The sequence below is a fragment of the Rhinolophus hipposideros genome (assembly GCF_964194185.1).
Source record: "Rhinolophus hipposideros genome assembly, chromosome: 8".
Lineage (NCBI taxonomy): Eukaryota > Metazoa > Chordata > Mammalia > Chiroptera > Rhinolophidae > Rhinolophus > Rhinolophus hipposideros.
In genome coordinates, this window is record NC_138054.1 from 81,538,257 (window position 1) to 81,560,795 (window position 22,539).

A 22,539-nucleotide genomic window follows, 5' to 3' on the forward strand; every position below is an offset into this window, starting at 1 on the left:
TTGTTTTCTCTGCCATGTAAATCCTTGCCCTAGTTTTTGGCATCACTGTTTAATAAATCACCACAAACTTAACAGCTTAAAATAGCACCCCTATATATCTCACAGTTTCTGTGGGTCTGGGCACTGGGTAGCAGGGTTCTCCTCAGGACCATGCTGAAATTAAGGTGTTGACAAGGGCTGTGATCTCATGTAAGGCTTCTGGTTCATTTCCATGCTCATTGGGCTTGTTGGAAGGCTTCAGACTGAGGTCCCTGTTTCCTTGCTGGCTGTTGGCTAGAGGTAGTTCTCAGCTCCTAGAGGCCAGTGTCAGGTCCTTGCCATGTGGCCCTCTCACAACGTGGAAGTCTGATTCTTCAGAAAGAACAGGAGAACATCTCTCTGATGAGTCACTGTGCTAAAGGGCTCACCTAATAAATTCAGACCCACCCAGGATAATCTCTCACTTGATTAATTTGAAGTCACCTGTTTAATTACCTACTCAAGGAGTGATACTCCATCATATTCACTGGTCCTACCCATTCTTAAGGGGAAGGAATTATACAGGGCGTGTACACTAGGGACAGGAATATTGAGAGCTGTCTTAGAATTCTGCTTTCAACAGTTTACTCTGGCCCCCAAGGATTCACATAAGGTACATTTTTGTTACCTTTTATACCTAAACATATTTAGGGGGCAGGTATGTTTTTCTTATTTTTGTTTCATGTTGCTGGTATTGTTACTGATTTGTGGTGGGCAACTTAAATGTTATCCATTGAAAAAGCAGCTAATCTTTTTCTGTCTGTTGTTTCCATTGCCAATTACTAAATATGAAAAGAAGCAATCCTCAGAATTGAACCCATTGTTAGAGGAATCCGTGGTAGAACTGTTTATGATAACATCTGTTTGCTTGAGTATTTAAGTATTACTTGAATCATACGACATTGCCTTTTTTCAAAATGTCGAAAACATGAATATCTGGAATTTCATATGGTTCAACCTAATAAATGTAGCTAAGAGTAGAGCAAAGAGGAAAGTCATTTACCTTCTCATTTTCTTGGTAGTGGATGGGGATTGGCAGGAATAATACCAGAGAGAACTTGAAAAATGCTAATGATGCTAAATACAGTTTTTTAGTATTCATGGTAGTGCTCCTTTTTAGTTGGCTAGGCCAGCTTTTTTTTTTATTTCCTACTATCTGTAAGAAATAAATCTATGTAGATACTGGGAATGAAATGATCTAAAGGGATAACGAGGATGATATGAAAACTAATCAAGGGGGAAATCTTTTCTTACCCTTTCAACTACTGGAGGATCATAGAATATTGAAATTAGCCAAGTAAGAAAAGTTTTGGAATCTTTCCAATCTCCTCCAAGTTGAACTTGGTTGTTTCCATGTGGGAGTTGCAGCTGTTGGAATGTTTTTAGATGACTTCACTAAATAAACTTTATCTTGGGATAAAATAGTAAGGGATGGATGGCTCTCAGACATAAACCATGTTCCCTTTTTACCTTTATATGAATCATTTGTTGCTGAAAACATTACTATTACTTGGTAGGAATCCAGTTTTCTTTTGTAATGCTTTTAGTAAAGACTCAATTACCATGTGTTTTTATGTAGCATTTTTATTTCATATATCATAAATATATGCAGTAAATAAAAACATAATGCTTTATGTGTATATGTATAACATTTAACATACCTGTATTCAGTTAATGCCACTCCGTCTAGAATTAGTCACGAAAGAATGATCATGTTCAGGAAACTTAATGTTTTCTATATTTCATTATTATTTGAAAATTGTAGTTTATGTATGATAACTCTTAATTGGCCAGATTATTTAATTAAATCAGGTAATTTAGTGCTAAATAAATAAACTTTATACCTACCGACTAATCTTAGTTTCTATGATTTATATGGTTTACCTTTATATATTTCAAAATATTCTTCAATTTATATTGTCCAGTAACCACCGAAAAAATTTTAATTTTATAGATTATTTTTATATGGAAATCTTGAATGAAAATTCACTAGCTACGTGAAGCCAAAATTTTAGAGGTTTTCTCTCCTGCAGCATTATTTTAATATTTTTTCTACTCTGTAGAACAACAATATAATTCATATCAGTGTAACTAATATTTTACCCCAGGTATTTAGCAGTTTGCTTGTTTTTATCTCTAATTTTTTTTAGGGGGAATGGAAGGGATTATAACACATACATGCATAAAACATAAAAGTAGAGTTTAACACATTATTTTAAAGCACAAACCGTATATTACCTCCCAGGTAAAAAAAATAAAGCATTATGTGGCCTTTCCTCTTCCCAACTCTCTCTCTTCCCATATGTGTCTATATGCCTTTTTAAAAAAGTGCTCTGCTTTTATTTACAGTGTTGTCATCCATTTATACATTTCTTTCTGTTTTTTTCTTTTTTAAAAAAATTTCTCAATTACAGTTGACATACAATATTATTTTAGTTTCAAGAATTCAACATAGTGTTGAAACATTTATATACCTTACTAGATGATCACCTGGTAAGTCTAGTATCCATCTGACACCATACATAGTTATTACAATATTATTGACTGTATTCCCTATGCTGTACTCTACATCAGTGTAACTATTTTTATAACTGGCAATTTGTACTTCTTTCACCCTTTTCACCTATCCCCTCAACCCTCCTCCCATCTGGTGACTCTGTACCTTTGAGTTTGTTTGTTTTGTTTATTTTGGTTTTTAGACTCCATTTATAAGTAAAATCATAGGGTATTTTCTTTCTCTGTCTTATTTCACTTAACGTAATACCCTCCAGGTCCATCCATATTTTCGCAAATGGCCAGGTTTCATTCTTTTTTATGGCTGAGTAATATTCTATTGTTTATATGCACCACATTTTTATCCATTCGTTTATTGATAGACACTTAGATTGCTTCCATGTCTTCACTGTAGTGAAAATAGGGGTACATGTATCTTTTTGAATTAGAGTTTTGGATTTCTTCAGATAAATAACAGAAGTGGAATTGCTGGGTCGTATGGTAGTTCTGTTTTTCATTTTTTGAGGTCTCCCATACTGTTTTCCATAGTGGCTGCACCAATTTACAATTCCATCAACAATGCACAAGGGTTCTCTTTTCTCCACATCCTTGCCAACACTTCTTGTTTGTTGATTCAGTGATGATAACCATTCTGACAGGTATGAAGTATGAGGGATATCTCACTGTGGTTTTAATTTGCATTTCCCTGATGATTAGTGATATTGAGCATCTTTTCATATGTTTGTCCTCCTTGGAGAAATGTCTATTTAGGTCCTGTGCCCACCTTTTTAATCAGATTGTTTGGGGTTTTTTTGGTGTTAAGTTGTATGAGTTCTTTATGTTTTCCGGGTAGTAACCTCTTTATTGGATGTATCATTGGTGCACTTATGCATTTCTGAGCTGATAGAGTCAAGTTTTGCCTGTTGTTGCTCTTTCTTGGAATCATGCTGTGTATTCTTCCATGTTACCTTTCACTCAGTAGCCTTTATGAGAGTCATCCAAATTGCGGTGTGTTGTTTTAGTTTTTCATTTGATTTCTTGTGTAGAAAAAAATATTGTTAATCATTTTTCCTGTTAATGAAGTGTGTCATTTCCAGTTTGTGGTTATTAAGAACAATAGAGCTATGAACATTTTTGTACATGTACCTTGGCATATGTACGTGCATATTTTTTTGTTTCTCACAGATGTGTATACCTGGGAGTAGAAGAGCTGGGTCATAGGGTATGCCTGCCTTCAAAGTTACTAGCTAATGCCAAATTCTTTCCCAAAGTGTTGTACCAGTTTACATTTCTACTATCAAATGAATGAGAATTCTGGAAGCTCTGCATTATTGCCAGTACAAAAACATCCATAAAAAATAAAAAAGTTTCTTGGGTATATTAGTTTTTACACTTAAATTACACACACACACTGCACTCTAAGAAATGGTTGAATAATTTTGCTTAGGATTAATATATAAAAGATAAAAATCATTTTAGCTTTGGAGGTGATTAAGTAGTTGCCATAATTAGCTATTTTATTCCTCTGCTCGCGGCCTCCAAATTGAGATATCTTTTAAATAATGGTATAAATAATGGGATAAAAGTAACGTCTTTTAAATAATGGGAAATTTTTAATGTAGATTTTTTTCTTCATATGAATACTTTTTGTCACTACCTTTGAAGGACATGCGTTACAACTGTATGATCTGGAATGGGATAATTTAGCTAGAGAGAAGAAACTTGAACTAGAAATTAGAAGATTTAATCATCATTTAGGAATATTTTGAAAGAAATATTCAAAGTTTTGTGTGACTTTGATTTTTAAGACACAAAGAGTTGCATATTTAAGTGTCTTGTGGGTCCCCTAAGCCCTGAGCCCCGCACAGGAGCTCCAGGGACTTGGTGGCAGTAGGTGTCATGTAAGGTTTGGGACCAGATTGCCCCCACAGCTTCATTAGCCCCTGTGGCATTTCCTTAGGATTGTTTATGTTAACTACTTATATTTTGAATGATTTCTTGAAGATAGCATGTCTTTTTCCCTGGCAAAGATGTTAAGCTTAATAATACACTGAAAGCAAACGTGTGTAATGCAGTGTGACACTGGTAATAGGGGTCTTTTTGAATGAAGTAGAGCACAAGGAAGGTCAGAGATTTATTGTACATGACAGCATGTTTCTAGGAGGAATTTTTAGAATAACATGATTCTAATTCTATTGTGTTGATACAGATTTATTTTCTTTGTCTTGCTTTCATTAGTAGGTACCCCCAAGTTTGGGAGGGAGTGCCGTACTAGAATGTACAGTACCCAGAGATTCCTGCAGTTTGGCATAGTCGTACCAGAGCAGCATTTATTCGCTGCACAGCTCTGGGATATTTGCCTGTGAATGTTGTTTTTCATTGGCACTTGCTTAAAGGAAATTTTTAATGTAGCAGTAGCATAGAACTTTGGCTTTGGCAAGATGCCTTTTCTCTTTCAAACATTTGTTTTTTATGGGGTGATACAATACTACTCTTTAAAAAGTGCACTCAAGCAGTTTTCAGAGAAGAACGAACCAGATGAACACTAATCTTCATCTGAAATCATCGCAGTAGTTCTTTCAGTCTTTGTCAGAAGAATACAAGAATCATTTTCCATTTCTAAAGAGTGTATTGTTTTCTTTTTTCATTCCTGTTTATTTTACGTATTTATTTCTATCGATAGTGGTCCACGTCTATATATTTTTCTATGTCTTCAGTCCAATTATGTTACTTTGTTTTCCCATTATTTGTTATTTCTACCTTTCTTGCTATCATGTGTAGTGCACACATATGTAGACATATACATATAGAAATGTATACACATGTGCATATATATGTGCTTTTTTAACCATAAAAATGAGATTATACTCTATAAGTAACTTGCCATGTTTTTGGTTGAGGTTTATTGAAGTGTAATTTGCATAAGTAAAATTCACCTCTTCTAGTGTACAGTTCTGTGAGTTTTGACAAAGACATAGAGACTAGAGTCGAGATACAGAAGTTATGTCACTCCCTAAAATTGCCTTGCGCTTTTGTCATCCTCATCGTCTTGCAATCGTTTCTCTCTTTTGTTCCTTTTACAAAGTGTCATATAAATGGCATTGTATAGTATTCAATTTCAAGTCTGGCTTCTTTGATAAAACATTTTTTCTGTAAGGGTTTTGGTTTTAGATTCTGTTTCAAGAATCTTTTTATCAAATTGATGAAAATATTCATGTTTATTATTTTTCTAAGAATATCATTGCTGCAGTATTGACAATTTAAGCCTTTAATCAGTATGTATTGTGAGGGAACGAATTCAATTTTTAAAACTTAGCCAGTTTATCTATCTTTATTACATTGCTATTTTAATTCTCTTCCTAAATATTGATTTCCTCACAGGTAACACAAGTAGCAAGACAGCCGGGACCCCCGACCCCTTCCCCTTACTCAGCACATGAAATAAACAAGGGGCATCCGAATCTTGCGGCAACGCCCCCGGGACATGCATCGTCCCCTGGACTCTCTCAAGTAAGAAAACTTATTTTTTTAAATGAATTTCCATGTAAAAGCAGCATTTCTGTTTTTCTAAAGCAAACTTTTAAGCAATAACATACAACATTACTTGAAGAGTAATTTCTATATTGTCTTTTGTGGTTTTTTTAGACCCACCTCCCATAATGGTGGCTATTAACAATTTTATGCTTTCCATTTATAGAGTCATTCAAAATGAATTGTCAGTAATATTTAATTTTTGTTGTTTTGGAAATTAGAATGTAATTCTCAAATTTATTAAAAAACCACATAGCACTTGTTTGTTTTTCAGTGCGTAGTCTCTCCTCTTCTCCCTTTTTGGTGGAATGTTGGTGGTTATTTTCTACTTTTGTAAAAAGTGTGGTTGTCTTTCCCTCTTAAGTAATTTCAGTGGACTTTTTGTTTGTTAAATTGGTTTTTGAATTCATAAATAGGTTATTGGAATTTGGTAGACTTAAAATGTTGAATTGTTGAAGAGCAGTGAACTCCTTGGTGTATTTGCAGTTAACAGGCACAGCAGACATTAAAACACTGTTTTAAGAAGATGGCACTATGGGTCCCCTGCATTTTAAGCCATTTCCCAAGATACTGTTTATCACATGTTTGCACCAACCCACCATCACATGTTTACATGTTTTTGGGCTTCCTTGTTGTTAAGAGAGGGCTAGACGTGTGAAGTCTCCTTCTGGAATGTGGAGACGGTCAAGCCATAACCTTGACCCCGTGTTATTTGAGATTGTCAGTTATTATCTGTAAGAAATGCTCCTTTTAGTAATGTAAATTAATTTGATAACATTTTCAATTTTGGCTTCCACATTTTACACCTTTTAGAGCTTGAATAATAAAAGAGATAAGGAATTACTTATTAAAAATAATGCTGAAAGTTGGTGATTATAAAAGTTGGGCTGATTAATGCTAATTTAGACTACAGAATGTTTGGAGAACGAATGTACAGCTTGCCAAACTTTTATTGAAATAGCCTTATTAAGAAATGTATAAATTAATTCAGACTTAGTACTATGCTTAAACCCGGTTTAAATCATTCCTATTTAATTTTGAGTTTTAAAAGTAAAACATGTCAAAAATGAATTTTTAATTGTTTAAAATGAGCTTCTTGGGTTGGTTTTTATGGCACTGAACCACCTAAGCTATTCATAAGGTGTATTTGTCTGAGTCTAATTAGTAGAGAAAAACTACGTAGTATTTTGAATAGGGAAAGTTTAATATAGTAAAAGGTTTTGTAGTATAACAGGGAATTGGAATAATGAGGGAGTGTTAATAGGAAAGAGAACTCTAAAGAATACAGAAATAGCAAATATGAGCAGCTGCTTCTCCCGGGGCTGAGATAGAGTGCCCATGGAAGAGCGTCCTCTCTAGGGCTGATAGTGGAGCGTGCACGGCTGTGGCTCACCTGATGGGAGAGAAGTCACTGGAGTTTCATACCAGTGGAACGTTCTAGGTGTCATCCCCCTGGGGCTTGCTGGCATTCGCCCTGTGGAGTGTTGTAGAAAGCTGGCTTCTTTAGCACCAGTGTCCTTCGCAAAGAGCTGCTTTAGGGCCCAGTGGCTAGAGGCTCCTTACAGCATCTGTTGCCATAGACACTTCCAGTAACCTTGGATCTGCTGGAGCATAGGTCCCTCAGCTAGAGCAGCTTGCATTGCAACCTGAACTTGCTGCGTAGCCTCCTCGTACAGTTCCTCACTCAAGAGTTGGAACTCCCAGGTGTCTCTCTCTAGGTAGGTCGAGGTGTAGCCCACTTGGATGTAGTGTATGTTGCCTCCCAAATGCAAAAAGGCCTACCAAACCGTGTGCCTCTTTTTTTCATGGTAGTTACTGTTAGGGAAGAGACCACTACTCCCTCCCCTTTCACTGTGCTGAGATTTTAGATCTTGTTGGATAGGGCGATGTGGCTTCCTGACTGGGAGAGAAGTTGCTGTGGTACCACATCAGTGGAACTTACTAGAAATCCACTCTAGGGTGCCGAAGGAAAGTTCTTCACACAGAGGTTTCTTAAAGGAGGCACTCTGCTGCAGAACTGCCTGAGAGGGTACCGGGGGTAGCTGTTGGCCACTGGATCCTCTGGCCCCTGCACCTTACAGCTGAAGCTTGGCTCTGAAGAAGCTTTGCGCTCTAGGGCAGCAGCGCCCCGGAGAAGCCAGATTCTGTAGAAACTACCTGGACGGCAGGCGGAGCCTACTGTGCAAGCTCTCAGGCCTGGGAAGCAAAACCTCCTCCTCCTGCAGTATCTCCACAGTGCCCTCTACTAACAAAGCTTAACATTGTGCCAGCTGAAATGGAAAAATAGTTAAAGAGCCCAGATCCGTTTTCACTGTACAGGCAAACAAGGTGAATTTTGAGCTGAAAGGCAAGCAATCGATAACTGGCACATAAGGCAAAGAGCTTAGTTTTTCATTTCAAATTCTTACCGTTTCAAGTGATTTGACCCAAGCAGTTGGCCCAAAGCACTTAAGTTTCCTGAAAGACAAGGCCCGTTGCAAATGCATAGTTTGCGTTTAAGAAAGGGCGATCTTGCCGTGGTGTCAGTTGTGGAAGCCGCAGAGGCCTTTCTGTGTGCCCTTCTATGAGTTGCCTTTAGAAGTCAGAATATATGAATTGCAGGGGGAAGGTCACCAGATATTATTCCGCTTTACTTTGTGGTCTGTTTTGCTACCGTTTTGCTTCATCTGATGGTGAACCCAATAAATCGCACATGGTCACTACCCCCTCCCCCCCCCCCCCCCCAAACACTTGGCCTTTCAGGCAGAGGCAGGCTTAGGTAGGTTCATTTGTCTTCTAACACTATATTAACATCTGGGATAGAGTGAAGACATTTTTCTAAATTGATATACATGAAATAATGGGGAGTTTTCTGGGAAACTCAGTCTCCTTACATTTAACAGTTGTGAATCTTAATGAACGCAGAGCTCTCAAATAGAGGAAAAAGGAATACAGGCTTCGAGTTGAGCAGACCTCGGTTCTAGGGCTTGGTGTGTCACTTTCTGGTTACGTGATGTTGGCTTAATTATTTAATATCTCTGGGACTTGGTTTCTTCATCTGCTCTATAGGGGAGAATTAGAGTTTACCACCCTGTTAGAGGGTTGCTACGAAGATTACATGAAATCTTGCCTCAGAACAGGACACTGCATGCTTTCAATAAGGGGCATTCATTTTCATGCCTCTCAGACTTGGTTCTCTTCCGGGTCTTAACGTGTGTGTGTGTGTGTGTGTGTGTGTGTGTGTGTGTATGTGCGTGTGTGTCTAACTCACTGATTGTGTTGTATTAATGTGAAACTCAGAAGCTCTGCTCATGATTTTGAGATATTTTCCAGGAGTTTGTTTATCTCCGATATGAGGATAAAAGGAGCTGCTAGGCTTGGTCATTTTGTGTTTGCAGTGGTATGGTTTATTCTTGTCCACAGAACTGTTAGAGTCAAATCAGCTGAAGATAGAATTAAAGAAACTTCTTTAGCCACGTGCCCTTTTTCATGTGATGGTCTCCCCTTTGCCTGTCAATTAGATCTTTTAAGTAGCTACCTATATCTGTGACTCAGTGTTTGACACTCAGTGAGTCTATTAGGGCCTAAGGGAAACAGCTAAACTGAAGAAAAGTGAGTTTCATAGATGTGATACATAAAAGAGGGAAAATGTAGAAAATCGCTCTCAGTCGCTTCCTTACATCGTCAGTGACAACCTCTTCACCTGTTTCTTTCCCTTCAAGAGAGGATTTTACACATGAGTGCACGCACATCCATGTGTACACATGACACGTTTTAAGGCTCTTGGTGCATTTTCCTTTGTTACATGATGTCTAAATCTTTGTAGCTCTGCTCTCTGGAGGTTTTTTTTAATCAGTCAGAAAGTTCAGATTATTAGACTATTAGAGATTGATACATTAAAATGACATTTTAAAACTGTGATAAATTTCTGAGACACAGTCTTTTTACGTGTGCATTCTCTTCTGATACGGTTGCACCTGAGCAGTCCCTAAACCCAGAATGTCCTCTGGGAATGGTAAAGAATTTGGAATTTAAAAGTATCTTTTGGGGCAGATTTCAAAAGTAAGTAGAGAAATGCACTCTCCCGAGAGTCCAGAGACCTGGGTTAAGAGTCCCAGCCCTGCCAGTACTATTTCAAAGTTCGACCCACTGGGAGTTCCTGTTAAGGATCAGTTTTCTTCTTTGTAAATAAGAGGCTTGAATTTCCTTCAAGATCTCCGTGTTTTTTGGAAACTATTTCAGAGTAGCCAGTTGTTATTATGAAAAATTTTTGAATTCTATATTTTAGATTTATAATTAGGCAAACTTGGCATTCTCTTTCATATCTTTTTTAATATAAGAAGTTTGTGATTTGAATTATCTTAAAGTACTTAAATTAAGCAAAACAGAAGTATTTCCTACTCACTGCTTGATTGTTGGCACTGATTATCAGGTTCTTTTTTCTCTTGGCCTCACTGTCTAGATTCCTAAGCTGGGTCCACAGTAATCAGTGAGAAGACAAGCTCAGAATAATGCCAAAGTGCAGTGATCCATGTTTTCTGCCTGCTGTTCCTGGAAATTTCATTTGGTTCTTTTTTCTGAGAGATTAACTGAGTCGTGTCAGCTAGTGGGCTGAGGTGGTGATGGTGTATGATCCACTGGTTAGGGTCTTTATTGTCGTTGGAAATGCTAAGCAAAGGACTTCTTCACTAAGGAATTGTGATTGATCACGCTATGTTTTTTTAACACCACAGTTTTCATTATTAGTAAAGGATGAGTTTTAGACGACTCAGGGTTCCTATTCTCTTTTTGCTTTATCCAGCTTCCAGACTGCATTTTCTTTTCAGTGGTCTTGTTTTAACTAAGGAAAAATTCTCAATGTTTCCTCACAGTTGTTGCTTGACCGATTGTTTCAGGCTTTGCAAACTGCTTTTTCTTTATTATTAAGATAAATAGTGATTTTATTTACCGCATACAAGTTTTTATACTTTTTTGTGATTTAAAAAACTTTTGTTTTCATTAAGAAAATAAATTCTGAGTTTGACAACTCTTGACAACCAACGGTGTTAACCAGGATAAAGCAGAGGAAACGTTGAAAGTTTTTTTCATATTTCAGTGTTGGAATAGATGAGTATTTATTTACTTTCCTTCAACAAAGAAAGCAAAGCATAATGCGTCATTTTCATACTCCCCGCCTCCCCTGTGGAACACACTGTGTAAGGCAGTCTTTGAGGTGAGTGGTGTGTGGAAGCCACATTGGTGGCACATGAGAATTTGATGTGGGCTGGGAACCTGCAGTACTGCCAGCCTTGACTTGGCCCTGTGGGTGCTAGATTCTCTCACCTTTGTTTTGTTTTTCATCTAATAGTATGCCCGCTTACTTAAGAACTTACACCTTGTTGAAAGTTTCTTCCAACACATATTGTCGTTAAACGCTTTACAAATTAACGCGCCTTTACAGATGTCATCAGCATAAGAGTAAGTTACAGGGGCCAAAAAATATCCAGATCATTTATGTGTGTGGTTTCATCTGATACATGCTAAACAATTGTGGTACGCTCTTTCCTCTAATTCTTGAGATTTATTTCAATGTAGTTTTATTTCATTAGAGAATTCCAGCCCTTTTGTCATTGTTTTGTTTTTATTAACAAAAACAGTTGCAACCATATTTATAAAGTAGTACTCCACCAAGTGTTTTCCCTCTAGGTGAATTTCATCTTTTATGGAGTCTTGTAACTTACCATGAAGTATGCCTAAAGTAATTCATATGCTTGTTTATGCTTTTCTTTGCATTGCATGAACCAAAAAATTAAAATAAAAATGGGTGATTTTTCTTTGAAAATTTCTGTGATTAGTTGCTGCAAGAATGATAGTTAAGTGCAGTTATTATTCAGACTTTTCTTACCCTAAAATTCAAGTTTTAGATTTTGTTTGGCAAATCTACAAGACTGGAACCCATATTTTGAAATATCTAAGTTTAAATAGCAAAAAATTTAAAAAAATCAATCCATTATTTGTTTAATACTGTTTTAGAAAGCCGAAGAATTTTGTAAGAACCAATCAGTAAGAACTGATTGTAATTTCACAAGGATTTCTTTTGTTGTCTTTGATGTAGGCTCAGTTTTTTTGTTGATGGTGATGTTCATTTTATTTAAATTCTGTCAGGGTGAGGGTGGGGGAAGGTTTAGGATTTTATCTTTTTTACATTTAAGAGTTGTTTCCTGTGGACGTATCCTGGGAGCTTCTTCTTGATTTCTCTGGCTACTACTCACCTGTTTTAATAGATACTGCAAAACCTCCCAGTATTTTCCCTTTGGAATTTCACACTTCACTGATTCCCATAGTTCTAGAAGAGAAATTCACTTCGGTGCCACCAATCTATTTTTCATCTAGCTGTGACATTCAGGCTTTTATGTTTCTGAAAATTGCAACTGCAGTTCAGCTACAGAAATTAGCATGTGCTAGTAAATTTTTGGGATGAGAAATAGAAAAGCTAAGTTTTAAGGAGAATCAGGAAATGGAGCAGTTTGACTATTCAAAATGCTTGTGATATTTCCTGCAGAAATTTATATTCCATCTGTTTTAGTCCACTTGGGCTGCTGTAACAAAATACCATAGACTGGGTGGCTTAAACAACAGGCATTTTATTTTTGATATTTCTGGATACTGCAAAGTCCAAGATCAAGGTGCCGGCTGATCTGGTTCCTGCCCAGGGCCTTGGTCTTGCCTTGTAGAGTCCTGCTTCCTGCTATGCCTTCATGGGAAGGAAAGATAAAGACAGACAAGTAAGCTGTCTGGTGTCTCGTATGAAAGTACAGGTCCCACCGTGAGGGCCCCACTCGTATGGCCTCATCTAAACCTAATTGTCTGCCGAAGGCCTCTTGTCCAAATACTGTCACATTGGGAGTTACATGACTCCCATGGGAGGGGGTGGAGTGAGGGCACAATTCCTTCCATAGCAGCACTTACGTGAAGGGAGCTGTGGGGAAGGTGGGCAAGTAGGACTATGAGAGCAAGGTCAGCAGAGGGGGTAAGTTGTCCATAGATTTTGTACTGAGTTAATCCAGGTGGATGGGTATATGTGCTTATTTTGGGTGGGGTGTGTGGGTTTAATTTGCAGGGATGTGGGAGAGGAGAGATGATAGGCGTTACACAGGACTATTTATATTATCAGGAATTAGATAAGAAGGTTTACTTAAAGTATTTTGCCAACTACAAAGTGTAATGTACAAAATCTAGCATCTTGATAGAACTAAGAATTGTGAATTTCAGTGACTGAACACACAATGAAAAGTAGACCACACACACATCGTATAGCTTTGTGGTGATTTTAAATGCTGTCAATGAATAGTGAAGGAGAGGTTAAGTTAGATTTAAAGCAAGTATAATCATATTTAAAGCAAATAGAACCAACTAACTATAAACAATGAATATTATAGATTGATATGTATTTATCTATATCTATTGACATAGATATACAAATTACCATTATGAAAATAAAATGTTATAATTTACTTACCAAATTAACAACCTTTTTTCCTCAGTACATAACATTTATTTACTGTTCTTTTTTTCAAATTTCCAGTCACACTGATAATTAGGTAACAAGAAGAGCTAAATCTAATTCTAAACTGTTCATAGATTGATGGACCCTTATTTTTTTCCTCTGTGACGAATAATAAACTTTCAGGCTATCTGAATTCTCTTTCTCTCATGATGTCTTTTCTGTCTGTGTAGTATTTTGTTCCACAGTTACCTAAGTAGGTTATATGGAGAAGAAAGAAATTATGTTGCCAATATTTTGTTATATTTCAAACGCAAAATAAATCTCCTTTTTATTTCCCTGTCAGTGGTACTCCATTTTCAGGTACAACACTGTTATTCTGTTTATTATTAAAGACTCTGTTTATTATGTCAAATCTTAATACTCTTGATTGCCATTAAAATTGCACATCTTCTTTTACTGTTCAATAGCAAAATTTTGACCTGCCTGTTTACTACAGTTGACCACTAATTAGTTTGACAGTGTAGCTGTTAAAGTTTTGTCAGGAAAAACCTGACACCATACTATATTTCAAATCGAGGGGGATTTGCAACATGAATTTGTTACACTCGCTGATTGATTATCAAGGGGAGGCTGATGTAATCCAGAGGTTAGTAACTGCAGGAAGCAGCTGCCATCCCTGGAGCTGAGAGAATGAAAGAGAAACGGTGGCGTTGCCAGAATCGAGGAGTTTGGAGGACGTTCTTTTAGGATTGTTGCTCAGACTTCTGAAAAGGGAGTTACTGCAGGTTGGTCCTTGGAAGTGCGAATCTCAGTAGGTGAGAGATGGAGGAGAAGCTGGTACTTTGAATACCCAGTGTGCATGCCTCAGTGTTGCTGGCATCTCTAAATGGCCTTAAGAGACTGGGAATCTGAATGGAAATGGTGTCTGGAGCCATGTGGACAGGAGGTGAAAGCACCCTCCTACTTACAGGGTGGCTCAAACAACAGTAAAAAGGATGTATAATTTCCTTACTAATAAAGAATAAGGTGGGGCCAGTAAACCCCAATGAATTTAACAACAGCCAGGAAAGGGGATTAATAAAAGTAAATGTGATAAAATAGTAGGGCTGTGGAACATGTAGTCACTGTAATGAAAATGAAGTTAAATCCCCTTATTAAATATGACTTAGGAAAATGCTAATAAAAAGAAAGCAGATATAAGCAACCTTGAGAAGTCAGCATAGAATTCAAGGTAAAAACTACGCGTATGAGAGAGAAACAATTCCTACACTATAAAGATTTAATTTATACAAGATGTAACATTATAAACTCTTATTTAGTTAATAATTGGTTTAGAATACACACACATAAACACCCCCCCCCCCCACACACACACACACACGGGGAGGGGTGCCAAAAAAATGTATACAAGCGGACACTTTCATCAACATGCTCAAACAGCAGTTTGCTGTAATCAAAAGTGTCTGGACGCTGATGGTGACCATTTTAAGAACCTCTTGTAATTGCAAAAGTCAAATGTGACTTGTAGTCATCTTTTGTTATCATTATATATTGAGTATTAGAATTTTACAACAGTTTTCCTTTCTTGAAATATATATACATTTTTTGGCACCCTCTGTATATGTATGTGTGTGTATCTATCTAGCATATATATAGATATAGATATATCTATAGATATGTATATCAAATGTAAAAGAAACTGAAATCGACAAATTCATAATTAGTGAGGGAGACCGACACGTCAGAAATGGACAGATCGGTAAATAACCATATAGATCAGGATAGATAAACTATGGCCCAAGGGCCAAATCTGGCCCCTCTCCTGTTTTTGGTAAATCAAGTTTTATTGGAACACAGCCATACAATGTATTTATGAATTCTGCTTTTTTGCTACAACCGAAGAGTTGATTAATTGCTGGAGACTGTGTGGTTTGCAAAGCCTGAAATATTTAGTATCTGGACCTTTACAGGAAATATTTACCAACCCCTGACATAGATAAGCAAACTCTAAAGACCAGATGATAAGTATTTGGGGTTTTGTAGGCCAGGTGGTCTTTTGCATATTCTTCTTCTTTTTTTTTTATTTTTTTTATTTTTATTTTTTTTATTTTTTCTTTTTTTTAACCTATTAAATATATAAAAACCTTCCTTAGCTAGTCTTGCAAAAACATATCAAGGACCATAGTTTGCCACCCCTGATATAAATAAATGACAGTAATAGCAAATTTGTTTTTTGTTTGTTGTTTGTTTTCTAATTGGGGAATATTGGGGGACAGTGTGTTTTTCCAGGGCCCATCAGCTCCAAGTCATCGTTCTTTCAATCTAGCTGTGGAGGGCGCAGCTCAGCTCCAAGTCCAGTCACCATTTTCAATCTTTAGTTGCAGGGGGCGCAGCCCTCCACCCCATGCGGGAATCGAACTGGCAACCTTGTTGAGAGCTCACATTCTAACCAACTGAGCCCATCCAGTCGCCCCTCTGGAAGCTCAGCGGCAGCTCGTTGTCTTCAATCTAGTTGTGGAGGGCGCAGCTCACTGGCCCATGTGGGAATTGAACCGGCAACCCTGTTCAGAGCTCGCGCTCTAACCAACTGAGCCATCTGGCTGCCCTGCAAATTTGTTTTTATATAAATACATAAATTAGCACAAGAAAACATACAAGAAAAATTTTGTACATATTCAACCAAGATAAAAATAATTGAGGATATTGATTTGAAAATCATAATTACCAAACTTTAAAAATATAGAGAGAACATTTTTACTGATTCAACTAAAATAAAAGATTAAAAAGGCTATGGATAATTTGAATGAAATAATTTGTTTTAATAATTTTTTTATCATTCAGCTGTGTGCTTTTCAAATACACAAAGAATATTTACAACACTTGATCATATGTTAGGCTATGGCAAAAAAATGTGCAATTCCAATCATGTTTATATTTTCCGAATATACGTCTACAGAATTAGACCTTAACAACAAAATAATAAAATCTAAATTATATTTAAGCTGAAACTCTATAGAACATAATTATTGTTTTTTAAAAATGTTATCATTTATTTTAGTTGAACATAATTTTACTTTTTTATAATCTTAATGTAGGCGTAAAAAAATAAAATCTTACTTTTTTTTTGAAATTTAAAAATCTACCTCTTGATTTAAAGGTAAAATCAAAACAGAAAATGTTATCTTTAGAAATGAATAACAAACAGCAGTTTGTATCTGAATTTGTGGGATGTAAATCGAGTGTTACTCAGAGGAAAAAGTGTAACCTTAAAGGCATGTATTAGAAGAAAAGAAAATTTGAAAATAAGTGAACCAGTGATCCAACTGGAGGACTGTTACGTTGTAATGTAAAGACTGTAGTTTTTAAAAAGTTCATACCCATACTTAGTGTATTCCTTGTTCTGATGGTGTTGATTTGTAAATACTAGCTATAAGTTGCCACAATGTTTCATCTGTTTTAATACCAGAAATTGAGAGATTTTATATAGTAACTAATTCTCCCTATGTTTGCAGCTTTGAATTGGCCAATTCCTGTGTTCAGTCTTTCAGAATATGCTCCTTTGATAATAACAAACTTAATGGTGTCAAAAAATTTATATGCGTGAGCATAAAATATTTGCATGTCATTAATGATTAGCGATGTTGAGCATCTTTTCATGTACTTATTGGCCATTTGTCTGTTCAAGTTCTTTGCCCACTGCTTAATCCGATTTTGTTGTTGAAGTGTAGGAGGAGTTCTTCATGTATTCTGTATTTTAGTTCCTTATCAGGCACATGATTTCCAAATACCGTGTTTCCCCAAAAATAATTCCTAGCCGGATCATCAGCTCTAATGAGTCTTTTGGAGCAAAAATTAATATAAGACCGGATATTATATTATACCTGGTCTTATTTTAAAATAAGATTATTTTAAAATTATAATAAATATAATAAATATTTTAAAATTATATAATAACATATTTTAAAATTATATTAATTTTTGCTCCAAAAGACGCATTAGAGCTGATGGTCCGGCTAGGTCATATTTTCGGGGAAACACAGTATTCTCTTTTATCCAGTCCGTTCCCTTTTCACACTGTCGATAGTGTCATTTGTACAAAAGTTTTCAATTTGTTGAAGTCTAATTTATCTGTTTTTTCTTTTGTTGTCTGTGCTTTTGGTGTCATATCCAAGAAACCATTGCCAAATCAGCAGTTATTTCTTCACACTAAATGAAGTATAAACTATTGCATTTCTTCTTAGCTTTTTAAATTGTATACACATGGAGATTTTATCCTTTTAGAAAACAGCAGGAGGTTTAGAGAAAAAAGTCTTGGGTGACCAAGAGGACAGTCATGTTTAGATGGAGTGATAGAAATACTTACTAGTATGTGAATAATACCTGCCGATAACAACCCCATCAGAGTGAGAAAAATCACTGAAAGTTCAGCTGCTATGTTCAAAAAGACACTGAAAAATTCCAGGGGCTGTTAAGGGTTCATAGAATATATCAAGGTTCACATTGGGAGTTAGAGAAGTTGGCTGCAGAAGTGATGACTCAGAAGCAGCTGGCTTATTTACATAACCATTTGGCAACATTTAAGAAGGGAAGGATGTAACAGAAGGACTGGAGGCTGGCCAACATGCGAAGAAAATAAGAATAAAGGACCTAGAAGGCATTACTGTATCTCCTCTGGTTTGGAGAGTGATTGTCTTTTAACTTCAGCGGCTGTGAAATTAGCAAGTATAAAACCAAAAGAGGAGAAAACACTATTGAAGTATGTATTAGAAAATGGGATTATAAAACTTTGTACAATTTGTAGAAAAAGATGAAAGTTATCAAAAAGCTGGATGCATACAAAAGGCATCCTTCACAAAATCTTTGTGTTCTGCTTGGTTTTACTTCCTCCGAAAGTCTTAAGGAATTCAGATGTCTTGAAGAATGACCACTTCTAGAGGGTCTTGGAAAAGACAATCTCAACACTAGAAGCTGTTGGTATAATAAGCTCTAAATGTAGATCTAATGTTGTAGGAATCAGAATGACAAGTTCTCCTCAAAAAAATATCAACTCTTAAGCAAGAAAGGGATAGTGGAAGGAAGATATGGCCATGGGAACATTTAGAAATAAATTTAAGTGAAAGCTGTCCTTCCTAAGATAACCTGAATTATAACAGAGTATGAACGAATGTTTATTGTGCACTTGGGTCATCAGATTACTGTGTGGAGGATAATGTCGTGGTGGTAGATTACTTGATAGGCTAGAGGTTTTAGAACATTTCTCAGTTACTTTGCCATATTTATTTTATCATTATAGTAACACTACAGATAGATATGATCTTCCCCATTTTGTAGATTGGGAAGGTTGAGGGTGAAAAGTGAAATGATTTGCCTCAGGTACCTTAGCACTGTTGGTAAGGGACCGAGTCCAGATCCCCAGGTTCCAACGCTCGATCCTCTTCCTTGCTTTCTCATAATTTCCCATAGTACTTTATTTCAGGTTCATTTGAGAACAAATGAGACTTTCGTAAATAATTTTGGAGTTACAACCACCACTTAAACAATGTTTTTATGAAACAGTTTGTTTTGATTTTTAAACAATCAACCCAAAACAACTTTGGAGAACATAAATTTGCAAAATTGGGGCTTTATAAAAATTCAACCACACAATATTTAAACTTCTGGTTCTTAAATGTAGAGCCATATGTCTAAATCTAAAATTCAAGCAATTAGTGGGGGAGGAGGTGGTCTGAACAGAGGAGCAGCAGGACCTAGAGTGAAGATAATAATGTCCGGTGTGACAAATGAATGGATGGGAACGCTGGCTGGGAATGCTCTAGATGAGAAGTAGGAGGGAAATTTCCCTAAAGGTAGGGAAATGAAAGGAAGGAAGTAGTAGAGACGATAGTGGTAATTATCAGGAGAAGGTACAGGAGGTGTGATGAATAGATTGCAGACATTGATGTTGGAAACAGCCAGCAGTGCACAGAGTCCAGAATACCTTTGCTGCTTGGGAATTCACTGAGCCAAGCACTGAATTCTCCTTATAGACAGATCATTTTAGCTTGGTAGCCTTGGGAGAACTGGTACTAGGATTGGAGAGAGAATGGGGTTATTATTCTGTGCAGGTAAGAGCTAAGCTTTGAATAGTATAATTGTTGTGGATACCTAAGTAGCCTGTCAGATGTATGTATGTTGTGAAAGCCATCCTATTATATGAGTCCATCATTGTCTAGTGAAAGGCAAACAGTACATATTTAAGTGTTGAACTAAGTATAAAGAATACAGAAATGATGCTAAGTTTAGTACAGTGTTTCCCGGATCCATGTAATGTCGCTGCTCAGAAATGAGAAGATCAGTGGTTCCCAATCCTGGCTGCCACTAGAATCTTCTGATGCCTGGGTTCCGTTCTTCAGAGATTCTTGTTTAATTGCTAGGGATAGGATGAGGCCCAGATAATTATAATGAGAAGACCACCACTGTGGAGCAGAGAATAACTTGTAGATTGGGAAGAGATTGTAGCTGAAAAGAAATTGCTAGGCCTTCTTTGCTGGGAGTGGTTTTCAGTGAAAGGAGCAGAAAGTGTCCCCATTTTTAGGTCACATACACACGTAATGAATTGGGCCATTTCTTAATTTAGAGAAAGTGGCCTTGGCGATTGAGAAGCTGTTTCTATCTAGTGCCTACAACAACTTTTTACAGATAACATACATCAAAGTTCGTGCTTAAATTGTTTTTGCAGTACTGATGACATATACCAGTTTATTTTGATGATAGAATCAAATTCTGTCCTGACAGGTGTTGTATAATTGACCTCGCAATACAAGCAGAATAAGAGCACGTTGATTGGAGATGGTTTTGGCTTCAAAACACTTAAATCTTCCTGGAATTAAAGCTGTGGTACAGTGTTTTCAAATTCTGGAAAATGGCAAGCCTTTCATTCATTCCCCCATATAAGTAGTACAGTGCCTGAACCCTAAGAAAGTCCGTAAATCTTTGATGGATGAAAATAGCTCTCTAAGTGACAATTTCCAAAAGTGTCACTTTAGGGCTATTTGCACAACTCTTCATTTGGTTAAAACGGAAGGGGTTTTTCTTTTCCTAGCTGGCACTGTTAACTTGTTTTGGTATAGTTTAGTAAAATTTTATTTTACAGGTACAAGCTTAACTAAAAGACTAGTCAAATACTCTATTGTTACATCCTTAGAGAGCTTGTTCTGAGGAAGGTTTATTTTGAGGAAGAGTCTGGGAATCTTTTTCTCAATACTCAAACTGTTCTGTTGTCATGAATTAAATAATGAAGATTGAATTCGTATGTCTGAAAAGTCTCTTGTCAGGATACCATGGCAGGGATTTAGCTTTCTAAAACCAGTTTGGTACCATACTAGATATAGAATGTATTACCATTTCTCGGCAGGTGATCTAATTTTCTGTTTGGAGTAGTCCCATAGATAAGCTTTTATATAGAGTCATGGTGGTGGTTAGGTAAAGAGTAATACTGTCTCTGAGTAACTGACTTTACATGTTAAGGTATGTAAAGAAAGGTAGTATGAAAGATTAAATAAGGCTCATCATTTCTTTGTACTAAGTTTTCAGTTTACAGAGTATAATGTGCTTTTTTTACCTGTCAAAATGGTCTCATTCTAGAATTCTGCTTATTCTGGTAAATATTTCTAGAGTTGGGTTGATAGAAAGAGTGGCATGACAAGCACAGCTTTTGAGATGGGTGATGAGTGACACTCGAGTGGACTTCAGTTTGCACAGGGTGATGCTCATTAAAGAACTGTTTTGGAGGTAACAGAGTGAGAGTGATTGGATGGTCCTAACGCAAAGTAACACATGTGGTATGACTTAATGAGTGGTTGAATTGCCTAAAACATTCATGTAAAAATGTCCAAAAGCCACAATTAAGTAAGAGCAGTATTTGTGTTAGATAACATTTAAAATACAGCCCTTTAATTTTCTAGCAGTCCTAGCTCTGGTGTTGAGAAGAGATTCCATTCAGAAATGAGTAACCTCTGTACTGGAGTACTTCTTGAAGAAGCCTCAAGTACAGCTCAACAATTAACTGTGATCAAGTCCCAGAAAGATTTTAGCGATTTAACTTAAAAAAGAGATTGGTCATACAGTCTTCCCATATTTTTTCTGAGGCGAAAAGCTCCATGCCCGCATCTAAACTATAAACCGTGGAAAAGAATTTTCAGTTTGCTACAGTATATAGGCTGCATTCTGGAAAGTGATGTTTCTTTTTAAAAATAAAGACCTGGTTGTGAATCCCAGTTTTACTACTTATTAATTATGAGATTTTGAGTAAGTTAAACCTCTCTCCATGTGGAAGTTTTGCCATTTGTTAAATGTGAATAATAATACCTACATCATAGGGTAATATGAGGATTCAATCAAATAACAGTTGCTCAGTGTCCCCGGCCGATGCTCAATGCCCAGTGAACGCTCGTTGCACGTCCTTGTTACAATAGCTTTGGAGTATTTAACATTTTTTTAAGCTGGGGATTAATCGTAGGGAATGAATTGTTTGTCTATTTTGCCATTACATTTCAGTGTCACGTTTCCGAGACATTTTCTATACTTTTATATCAGTTTATAACTGAAAAACAGACCTTGCTACATAGACATTTATATCATTAAATGTTATTGTCTAATATTGTTAAACTATTTTATTAGACTGTTACTGTGTTTATTATTATGCCTGATTTATTCCCCTGTAAAATTGTCTTTTTAATAAAACCTCACACCTTATGCAAGCTGGTATGTACAGTGGTTTAATAATCCCAGAGTAACCAGTTAGAAAGCCATGGAAATGACCTTGATGTTCTCTCTAGTAACACAGTGAGGCTCTTCTTGAACTTTTCCAGAAATTATTCAGCAATGGTAACTGTCAAGCAAACATTACAGTACACAAAAAGGCAAAATTCTGTCTACTAGGTACACCTGTTATTTGCTTCTTTGAGAAGCAGTCCTCATTGCGTTACGGTGTATTTGGAAAAAAGTCCAAGTTGTAAAACAGGTTATTAGTTTCCAGTGTATGTATGCTGTCC

The 22,539-nt window shown here is 36.5% G+C and overlaps 1 protein-coding gene across 50 annotated transcripts in view; it reads left to right on the plus strand.

The window, feature by feature from the left end:
• The window catches only part of EIF4G3 (eukaryotic translation initiation factor 4 gamma 3), a 283,752-nt gene that overhangs the window by 98,834 nt on the left and 162,379 nt on the right, over positions 1-22,539 (plus strand). For all 50 annotated transcript variants that reach the window (XM_081055110.1, XM_081055106.1, XM_081055152.1 and 47 more), the window contains exon 3: positions 5,893-6,021. In XM_081055110.1, coding sequence (XP_080911236.1) covers positions 5,893-6,021 — 129 coding nt within the window. The remainder of the gene's footprint in view (positions 1-5,892; positions 6,022-22,539) is intronic.